Here is an 11,529-nt window from a genome sequence, read left to right as displayed (position 1 = left end):
ACACTTAGGAGACTCTTGGGAGTGGCGCATGCCATTGGCATTGACTTGTGTGGCAGTTTTCAAGAAGATACTGTGGCTGATCCACATGTGCATGACAAATGGGATGAGGAGAAGTGAACATGCAGAGATATGATTTCCATTTTTGCACAATGTATAATGGTTGAAGTGGGATCAAGTCACAGACCAAAAACAGATTTTGTGTAATTTAAAGACGTGTGGTCCTAAATCAGCTTCAGTAATAATAAGCAAATATATTTGCCTATATGACAGAGAACGTACTTACTTTGATTTATCAACGTTACACAAAGCCAAGTATGTGAAAGGGATCTTTTGAGAAAAAAAAAACTTTATTTGAGAAAGGAATATATAGACTGGTATTGGAAGGCAAAATATGGAACATACAAACAGAATATATTTACAACACAAAACAAGAGATCACCAAAGGTGTAAATTATAATAAATACAGTAGATTTAAAATGTGACATTTAGCAATCAGAAATATGGTTGCTTAAACCCAGTTTTCCTTTTCACTGGTTCCAGGTAGTTTCTTTTTTAAAATTTTCAGTGGCCTGGAAGCCTACTGACTATACTAGGTCATTCCCCTCAACTGCATTATAAAAATATCTTTGTAGTTACACATATTTTTGAAACAAGTATTGTACAAAAGGTTGCATGTATTCAGATTCCTACCCAAATAAAATGTATTTTAAAAGATGCACTATCCTTTTTTTTGAGTGGGCTAAAATTAGACTGTATGACTAGAAAAAAATGTGTACAAGAAGCAATCATAGGGCTGGATCCAGCCAGCTTCTCCACTCAATCTAGCCCAACTCGCCTCCATACTACAGCTCAGGTCCCACATGGCTTCTGTCCATGCAGGTCCTATGATCCCCAGCAAAGTCTTCTTTGAAAAGCTGGTTCGGATCCAGACCATACCTGTTCCTCTGTATCTGTGCTGAGATTCTAAAAGTCCGTTTTAGCAGTTCTTGATTAAGGAACAAGAGCAGATTCTATAGTAGTATTTAAGCCCTCAAACCTCACTATGATCAACAAAGACTCCAGGGCTGTCTTTGGGCAGTAACGCACAGGAACGGAGTTCCGGTTGGCTCCCAAGTTGGCCACGCCCAGCAGGAACTCATTATCATAATAGGCCACACCCAACAGCAGAAACTCATTAGGATTGGCTACATTAGGGGTGTGTGGCCTAACATGCAAAGGAGTTCCTGCTACAAAAAAAGCCCTGGGTTTTGAGAACAAACAAGGTAACCAGAATAAGAAGGGAAAGGTGGGTGTGGCTGGATGACCACACTTCTGGTAACATGGGGGTGCGGCCTAATGTGCTAATGAGCTGTGCTGTCAGGGGTGTGGCCTATTATGCTAATGAGTTTCTGCTGTTGGGTGTGGCCTATTATGCTAATGAGTTCCTGCTGGGCTTTTTCTACAAAAAGAGCCCTATCACCACTGGCATGCCTACCTGCAACACCAATAAAGAAAAATAAGTGTTGCTTGTTCTGAGAACTGTCTGTGCTTCTGGTTCAGCAGCAGAGCACAGAGCCAGGAACATAAGCGAACATCACAGAGATTCTGGAAAGCCAGCCATCTAGATTATGAAAATCACTGAAGACTACAGCCTGCTAAGGACTGATACCAACTGAGCTCCCTACTCAGCTGGATTCCAGGGAATAGGAATGCTGAACAGATCTCCTTGACTGCCACAATATATGCATCTGAACATATCAAGACAGCTGTACTATTGCAATTCCCTAAATTCTTGAGGTTGCTTCATACATCTTTATTTTTCTCCTTCTGTTCAAGAAATTGCATGCACATCATCACATGCAACTAATACATGCACTTGTTTTGCTGTGCACAGATGTGATGGGAAGGTGCAATGGGCCATTACCATCCCTTCTCTATGCCATGTACATTTGTCACATGTGATACTATACATATAGCATTTATGCCTTTTTCTACCCTGACGTGATATCTCTCTTACATGTGAAGCAGGTCTTATTTGCTGATCCCACAAGTCTGAAGATTTTTGCTGTCGCTGATACAAATATTTAATGTTTTTAAGGGGAAAAGGATAATGTACCTTTAGTAACTGCAACATTTTATAAAGGCTTCTAGAAGTAAGAGAAAATGTAAACACCGCTTGGTTATATTAAAACATCTTTTCCATTTGGCAAAACAGCTCTCTCTTTTGAAAAGGATACTGCACCTTAAAATACGTTAGAAATATAAATATTTTAATAGAAAAAAAACTGACAAGAATTCCAGGTCAGTTTTGGATTATCCATATTACAGGGGTCTTAATACAATGAATCTTTAGCTTAACAAAAGTAAACCTAGAAAACAAAGTAAACATATCAAAAGGGAACATAAAGGAAATGTTTCACTGGAAAGCTTCCTTAACAATTTCCCTACTTGCTTTCTTATTTTCTCTGACAATAAATCAACTCATAGAGTGCCCTTTAGAAAACAGAGAATAAAACACTATCCCCTGCTTCTCCTTGCCCCCCTCTTACATTCCATAATGCATGAATCACTTGGACTTCCTGTTTCCATAAGGCATTTCCTGTCCACCTTCACAAAATTACTTTTTTGCTGGAGAACAGCAGGGACCTGACACAGCGCTGACTTAAGTAAACAGCCACTTCTACTGCATACCAAGTTGGTCTGATCTGATAGTATTCAAAATGTACTATGATCCTTCTGGAGTCACAATGATGTAAAACTTCAGGCATGCCTTAATCACAACTTAAATACTATTGCAAACCATTAAATGCCATTTGCCAACCTGGCTTCTGTTTTTATACATCCTTGGGCAAATTTCCCCAAGGAAGCCTAGCCCTGCCCCTGCTTGGTACACACAATAACTGAAGTTGTTGCTCTTTCACATTGTTGGATTCACTTGTGGCCAGGATTCTGGATGAGTCTAACACACTAAGACCAGAATTACTTCAGAGCAGTTCCAGTCCTTTGATAGGATACTCTGGAATGAATAGGTGGTTGCCCTTCTAACTAGGAAAGGAGTCAATCGGAAAAAATTGACTCCAAAATTGGGGCTTTGGAAACCTTATAAATGTGTCACCCTTTGACTTAATAAGCATGCATGTAAACCTATCATGTTATTTCGTCTCTACTACAGAAGCAAACTGATGAATGAAGACTAAATAAAGTTATTATGAATTTGGCTGGACTGTAAGAGGCTGCACATGGAAATATCCTCAAATGAAACAGATCCTGCTAGAGATCAAAGATGGAGCAGTAATCTAATTCATTCAGAAAGGAAAACTAATTTCATTTTTCAAAGTGCATCCATGATTTTCTTCTTTTGTCTTCCACCTGTGTCTCCTCAAGATCATACTCTATATACAAAGCTCAGACCACCAATATTAGGACCAGTACCTAACAAGGGGAGGAAACCCCCCCCCCTTTAACAGTGTTTAGGACTATAGTATGGTACATTATATACAAATTGATGAAAGCATACATTGAGAGACAAGTCAAAGAAGTTTAGCATTGGAGAGAGAGAGAAAGCAGTTCTTGGGTCTGACCGAGCTGATTTCCACAATAAATCCATACAACAATGAGTTCCATGTCACTAGAACTAACTAATGTGGTAGAATCCATTTGAGCTAATACAAGTTCTAAGCATAACCCAAAGGCTTACACAGCAACGAGTGTTCGTTGATTTAACAAGCACTTTCTCACTATGTTGAGGCTGCGAACACGTCTCTGCCTTTGCTATATCCGCTGAACGCTAATAAAACGCAATTCAATTTATCTCTGTGGATGGAAAAAACAGTTTTTGTTCATCAAGGATTCAAAAGCACTCATTATGGTAGTACTCAAATAATCACTTTAATGACAAAGCCTGGAGCTAAATCTTTGCCTATTACCTGTTGCATAAAAGCAGCCTTCTCCCCAGATTCCATTTGCTGAGTTTGAATATCGTCATCACTGTCCCGTGGCTCCTCTTTTACCTTCACAGCCCCCAAAGGCTGTTCCAGTCTGTCGTCCAAAGAAATACTACTGCTGTCATCCCTAATGCTGCTGGCCACAGAGGGCGCTCTTTCTTCCTGCATAGGATGCTCTCCATGGAGTTCTTCTTCCGTTTCTTCTAGGCTGCCAGGCTGCTTTAACTGTTCAATTGATTTAGAAAGCATCTGAAACAGAGGGAAAGGAGATGGGGGCAGAGGGAGCAGACATAGGAACGAAAAAATGAAATAGCTGCTTTATATAATTTCCCACAGAGGTGACAAATGTAGATGTCAGAGGTCATTTTTATGAAAGGGAATAGGGCTGTAGTAAAATGGAGTTGTTTAGGATGGCTGTAGTTCATTGCATTGTCTGAGATATTATCTTGTTTTTACTGCATTGTCTTTTAACGGAGTTTTTTTGTGCTGTTTACCTCTGTAGGCCCGTAATCTACTGCAATGCTAAATGTGGAGTTTCAGGGAGAAAAGTGAGCTAAGAAAGTAAGTAAACTATTGGTGAGAATTTCCAAGAAATGCCCAAGGAGCTATGGACCCACTCAGCAAATGGTGTGTACCAAATATGACAGATCAATGAGATCACACTAGACCACCCTCAAATTGCCACATGATTGCTGTATCATATAAATGGCACATACACTGCATTACACATATACCCCAAAACACATGAACTTGACCCCCTCAAATTAGATTTTTATATGTTACAGGCAAACGCATGGAGATGAGGCAAGTTTAAAGTAAAGAACAAAGGGGCTGACTGCATGATTCCACCATGTGCTCAGTGTGCAGAATTTGCCAAACATGCACAAGCATAAAATAGTAAGGGAAACCAAACTGACGCAGCTGTGTTGCTAAATATTGAAAGTCAATTGGATTTAAAACCTACTGGATTCACTATAATTCACCTAAAGAGACAGTGACTGCATATTCTACTCTTACGACAGTCAAGTGTGCCACTGTGTGGAATAATGTGAAAATTATTAACAAAAACGTGTGGTAACAGAGCAACTGATATGCAGCTGTCTGCTTAATCGGAATAATTATTCATTTGGCAATGCTGACAATTTAAATTTTCTGTCCCCAGTCCTATGTAATCTCATGCATAATTCCAGTCAGGATTATACAGAACTATGCATGCTCCATCAGGATTACTGGCTATCCTTTTTGTTGGCTGGTTCCTTCACTGCGCTTCTTCCACTTGAAGCACCATGGCTTTCTTTTCCTCTTCCACTGGTCATGTAGCTATCTTGATAGACACAGATGTTCTATTTTATATTCGTTTTCACTCCACCTATTTTCCAAGGAATTAAAGATGGTGTAGATGTTCTTCCTTCACTTTGTCCTTACAAGAGCTCTGTGAGATAGGTTAGGCTGAGAGAGTATGCGTGTACCAAGGTTACCAAGTGAACTTCACAGCTGTGGGTACTGGATCCTCCAGGTCCTAGTGTGCCACTCTAACCAATGTACTACCCTTATTCGTGCTGAATTCCACCTCTATTTTGAGGATGGTCTAGAAAATACTGGTGTGCACATCCCTGAAGATTTTTTTCTGTGTACATTTCCCCCTTTAGCATTCACCTAGGATTATTTTGATGAACCAACCATGAATAGTGGCACTAAAGCTCAAGATCCAGTCTTTGGCTCTCAACCTCAGTATACAGGGAATCCTTGTTTCCTTCTTCCACTTGAACAAACCCAGCTTCGTACTGTGTATTAAGGGATTGGCAAGCTGCATGGCTATGAAATCAAGGCCCTATGCACTGTGGAGTGGGACAGGATGGGGAGAGAGGAGAGTTCATCAGTGGCTCAAGGGCTACTGCCATGCTTCCCTAGTGCCGACGTAGATATATGCCTGTGAATTATGGTATTAATAGGGCAAGGAGGAAGAAATGTGGGGAAAGTAAATGAGTTTGTGGGAAAGCAAAAGTGTTGGTGAGCATAAAACACATGGAAACATTGTCAAGATATAATGGCAGCAATTATCAATGATGTCCAGACACTTTTTCAGACTTACTGTCTATTAAAAAAGGTAAAGGTTCCCTTGCTCAAAAGCCAGTCGAATCCGACTCTAGGGTTGCGGTGCTCATCTCCGTTTCAAAGCCGAAGAGCCAGCACTGTCCGAAGACGTTTCCGTGGTCATGTGGCCGGCATGACTAAACACCAAGGCGCACGGAACGCTTTTACCTTCCCACCGAAGTGGTACCTATTTATCTACTTGCAGTTTCTTGCTTTCGAACTGCTAGGTTGGCAGGAGCTGGAACTAGAGACGGGAGCTCACTCCATCATGCGGCACACTTGGGTCTCGAACTGCTGAACTACTGACCTTCCAGAGCCTGCAGTTCAGCGTTTTAACCACTTGAGCCACCGCAGCTCCTTACTGTCTATTACTTACTGTCTATTAGTCTTGCTATTTTTGGCCCTGGATTGGCCCATCCTTGAACAAAATTAAACTCACACCTTGACTCTGTAATTTGCCACAAGAAAATGTGACTTTTGCTGGGACTGCAGCAATACAGTACCAGGTCATCCCCCCCCACCCATTCCATGGGAGACCTTCATTCAAGGACCTGTAAACACTTGGAAGATACCCCATAATGTTCAGTGGGGCAGTTTATGCAAACAGATTGTTGCAACAAAAGACGCCCTCCCTCCATAGGACCTCGCCTATGTATGGCTCTGCAGGATATTATGGTTTGAGGGACAACATGCTGGCTTTTGACTTTATTTGCTACTAGGGAGCAAAGCCCATTGTGGATGGAGACAATGGGCCCCTAGACAGGTAGGGTGGGTGAGTGGGTGGGTGGGGAAAGAAAGCTGGGGAAAGAAAGGATGAGAGAGAGAGGAAGGAAGGAGAAAGAAACAGAGAGAGAGTGAGAGAAAGTGGGGGGGGAGAGAGAGAGACAAAGGAAGAAAGGAAGGAAGAAGGGGGGGCTGCAAAACATCATCCCGTCCATGAAGGGGAGGAGGCAGGAGGGGCCGCAGAAGATCCTCCCGTCCATCTGGCTTCCCAGGCGGGCAAGAGAAGCAGCGCGGGTGGGGGGGCGTAAGAAAGCCTCCTCCGTCTGTCCGGCTTCCCAGGCAGGTTGGCGAAGTGGGGCGGGTGGGGGAGGGAAATTGGGCCGCAGCGTGGGGCGCATTGCCACCGCGCGCTCAGACACAGCGCTTGCCTCCCAGCCCATGGCAGGGCAGTAGCCTTGAGCTGTAGCTGGGCGACACGGCCAATGGAAGCTGGGGAAGCTTCTGACGGACAGCGCAAGCTTCCAAACACCGTTGGTATGCATTTTCTCTCCGCTGCGTGAAGCTGCGTCTGAGGTGGGACTTAGGCGACATGGCCAATGGAAGCTGGGGAAGGTTTTGACGGACAGTTCAGCCGTCCAAACACTGTTGGTGCGCATTTTCTCTCCGCTGCGTGACTCTGTGTCTTATTCAATTATATATAAGGGAGAGATGGTTGTTCCAATGGCTTTGTGAAACTCTGTGGAGCACAGAAGATGGTGCATCAAATGAGCCAAGTGAGTTAAGATAAGCAGCTGCTGAGATGCCAAGAGAAGTCCTGTTATATTAGAAACCAATGTCACTTGCAACTAAGATCCGATGAGATCGGGCTACAGGATGCCACGCTGCCTTCCCTCCCCACTGCCTATGTATCCTAAGTGATTTGCTGTAGCCAAATATATCTTCCCGTTGTTTCTACATCCATGCCATTTTTACCATTTGTTCACGTATCATGCCGTTTGCTTTTGTAGTGTATTGTGTATTGTGCAACAGTGCCTTCCAACAGATTGCTTAATTGGCATCAGTAACACTGTGGAGTCTGTGTCTTCCTACTGACAGTGGTGTACCCACCGGGGTGGTATGCACTCATCACAGCCGAGGCCTAGGCCTCCTGCTTCAGGTGACCTAATGAACACTGTCTATGCTTCCAGCCTAATAGGTCCGCAGGACACCTGAGTTTCTCCTATTATGGTTCATTTTCATTCACACAAGCATAATATTTCCTAATTTCTAATACAACCTTTTCCCTAGCATCATCCTGCCTTTTCTCTGAGAACCAAAACCATTTGTCAGCACTGTTCCTGCCAGTAACTGAAGGAAAATCCAAAACCAGACCTCCATTTCCCCATCAGATTATTCTAACTGCTGTCATCGCATGATTCATGTGTTTGCTGTATTATTATTATGTGGCCTGAGATCTCCCTCTCGAGAGACAGGGCTGGAGGATCACATTTTGGAAGATCAACTTGCCCGTGCACTCCCCTAACTGCCCACTGCCTATTAAGAGCAAAGTGCGGGCTCAGCCCTTCCTTTTAGAAAAAGAAATTGTACCAGGATACCATGTCAGCAACTTCACTGACACCAGTTTATCAAGGAAATTTTTATCTGCAGTAATTTGGAATGTTAATGGCTGCAGATCCATACTGATTACTACGTACAAAGTATTTTCAACAAACACAGTTTATGGCTTGGAACAGGAGCTCAACATGAATGAAAATGAATTCATATCAGAAGATGATATGAAACCAGATGAGAATGATAAAGGCCTTGGCATACTGACGAGTGTTACTGAAATTAGGACTAATGATGACATTAGTAGAACAGCCACCAAAGGTAACTTCTAGACGTCCTCCAAAACCCAAAGGCTGACAATGTTTTTTTTAAAATGTTTATAATGGAAACAGATCGATTCACACGGCAAGGACAAAACTGACAGCAGACATTCACCCCAAGTAGACACAGAATTTATGAGCAGCATGCAGGAACCTATTAAAATCACTTCCACCCTTTCTCCAGAGTCAGATTTCGCACTACAATTGCACCAAATCATTCCTGTTATTTCCTTCTGACACTGGCAAGCTGTAGAAAAGACTTAACAGTAATAAGAATGTAGATCACAATTTACATTTCTCAGAAGATACAACAGAATGCAAAATAATCCATTGTCTGCCAAAGGGAAATTTATTTTTTAAAATCAGGAATTGACTGCTTAGGATTTACTCATCTTTACTGTAGTAGTCGATTAACCAAGCAAACTCTGGCTGTAGGCTTGTAGTTCATGATCCACACAACTCTGCTGAGCAGGACTGGGAAGTGGGAACTGTAAACAGCCCTGAAACAAGCCAAGCTGAGTGGCCACTGAGGCATTACCATTGCTGATGAAAAGCTTGAGCCAACTGGCCTCTGAGACATTGATACTGCTGCTGGAGCGTGGCTTTGCTTGGTCTAGCCACCCATGGTCCACGAGGACAGTGCTCCATGGCGGAATGTTATCCTGTAAGTTAAATGGTCAGTCTTCCCTGGCTGCTGAGTAATTTCAGGGCAAAAATAATCATGAACGCTTGCTTTATTGGCAGTTTAAGCAAACCGCAGTGTAAAATTATTTGTAGTCTATGGCTGCCTGCAAACACTGAACCTGCTGGCCACAATTAAAATAAATGATGCAGTTCTCAGCTCAAACCAGTTTAACACATCATTAATGATCCAGAGCCTATGCTGGACAGTGGTACCCCTCTCTCACAAGCACTGGGAGGCAAGTCTTTTCTTGCCCACAAAGAGCCTCTTAATCTTAAACAACTTCTCTCCCACAATAACACACTTCCTAACATGGACTCTGGGACCAGGGCCTGCAATAAACCAAGATGCCAACTCTGTCTACGTATTTACTCTGACAACGCAATCACCTTACAAGGTGAAACTGCTGAACTTGAGTTCATTCAGAAATTCGGAACAATAGACTCCCATCCCCACCCCCAGCTGAATAGGGACACAAGATTCTTATTTCACTACAGATGCTAATTTTCTGTCCCCAAGCCTTTCTCCCCTGCTCTTTTCAAGCTGATTACATTTTGCATTGTGCCTCTGCATTCTGACTCCTTTATCTGCAACATCCCTCCCACCTTCAGACTGGGATAAAGGGACTCAGGGATCCCCATTCCTATTTGTATCTGACCAAGGGAGCTTTGACTCTTGAAAGCTCATACTCCCAAAATCTTTTTAGACTCTACTATGCTACTGGACTTCAGTGTAGCTGTTCTACTGCAGACCAACATAGCTACCTTGTGAAATAATGAGCTTAACTCTCTGTTGAACACTTGGTCAGGGAGCACTGCAGTGATCCAATCACAAACTGTCTTTGTGAAACAGTTGCTTGAAACATATTCTCCTCGTTGTAGACAGAGTACCAATACAGGCAATCTTTGATGAACATCTAATGATGAAATGGCCTGACGCAAAATGGGCTTAGAAAAAAGAATCCCTCTCTGTTTACAAAGATATTCTCTGGTTGTTTTGGAAGTTGAAGATGATGATCAAGTACACAAAAGAAGCCAACCTTTTCTATTCAGCATGGACAAGATATTTTGACATTTGAAACATCTGTTGCTGAGCCACCAGGAACGTCTGGCTGCTGACTGGCTAGCTGAAAAATACAAGCTGAAACATCTGTGTGGCAGATAATCATCTACAGCTACATGAGTCACTGATGCAGAAGGGCCATCTGTAAAACATTCCATATGCCAGTTGCTCAGCATCAGGTGGGTTACCCTTAAAGACAATCCAAGAGAGAATGAGATCCAGACTGCAGCCCAGTTAGGAAACATATTTATTTCCTCACTGCACTCCTTCTGCATGCTTTCAAGTTCAAAGTGGGGATCGCTTTCTTTTTTTGTGATGCATTATGGTACTATTTCTGCAGACCTGATAAGGCAGATGTTGCAACCCTCGTGTGACATCTGGGCTAGTTCATGTAAAGAGCACGCTAAAAGCAACCTTATCGTTAAGAACTAAAAAAAAGCTTTAAATTTATTCTGAAGTGTTTTGTAAATCTGCAAAAGAACACACGGATGCAATTCTATAACAAAGGAAAATATTACTGTCCCTGTTTCATAAATATGACGATCACATTTTTCAAGGCCCTACTGCAACTTAGTGATGAAATTCAGAAGATGATCCAATTAAGGTGTCCAAAGATAAATTTTAAAAGCAAACATTTGAGCTGCTCCAAGTGTAACTGAGTACTTCCTTCCCATGCATTCACCACAAGATGCTTCCAGCTCCAGATCAGAGCTTTTTTTTTTTTTTTAGGGCAGCAGGGGCAACATATGGTGATCGGTGGAAAAATTACTGAAAATCAAACCTGTTTTTGTGGGATGGGAGCTGGAATTAGGAATTATTCTCCCAGCATCTTAAAAACTGTGATGTTGACACTAGTTTTTGCAGAATCATGGCCAGAACAAGGGAACCCAAAATTTGAAAGATTTTTGCAAAACAGGGCACACTATTAAGCTAGCAAAACTGGGCCACAGACAGTGAAACATAATGGGCTTGGTAGGGTTTCTTACAGTGAGACTGGCAGCTAATGAAGCAAGAGACAACTCTGAAGAAGAAGAGGTTAGCAGGATTTCTGCCATTTTAAGACAATCAGGAGTGGCTAGAGGAGAATAAGCTCATCATAAGAGAGAGCATAATATATTGCAAGCTGGATTCTGGCAATCCCACTTGGATAGCTTTCTTGGAAAGTTAGCTTCAACAA

The 11,529-nt window shown here is 42.4% G+C and overlaps 1 protein-coding gene across 1 annotated transcript in view; it reads right to left on the bottom strand.

The window, feature by feature from the left end:
- Nucleotides 1-3,530: 3,530 nt before the first annotated feature.
- HDAC9 (histone deacetylase 9) overlaps nucleotides 3,531-11,529 on the bottom strand; it is a 150,553-nt gene continuing 142,554 nt past the window's right edge. The window contains exons 12-13 of the mRNA XM_015426220.1: nucleotides 3,906-4,172; nucleotides 3,531-3,792 (exon numbers count right to left, since the gene is read on the bottom strand). Coding sequence (XP_015281706.1) covers nucleotides 3,787-3,792; nucleotides 3,906-4,172 — 273 coding nt within the window. The 3' untranslated portion in view covers nucleotides 3,531-3,786. The remainder of the gene's footprint in view (nucleotides 3,793-3,905; nucleotides 4,173-11,529) is intronic.

This window comes from Gekko japonicus, unplaced genomic scaffold (assembly GCF_001447785.1).
Source record: "Gekko japonicus isolate JY-2015 unplaced genomic scaffold, Gekko_japonicus_V1.1 scaffold77, whole genome shotgun sequence".
NCBI lineage: Eukaryota > Metazoa > Chordata > Lepidosauria > Squamata > Gekkonidae > Gekko > Gekko japonicus.
The sequence above is the reverse complement of the archived record's forward strand: the minus strand, read 5'-3'. Positions and strand labels throughout refer to the sequence as shown.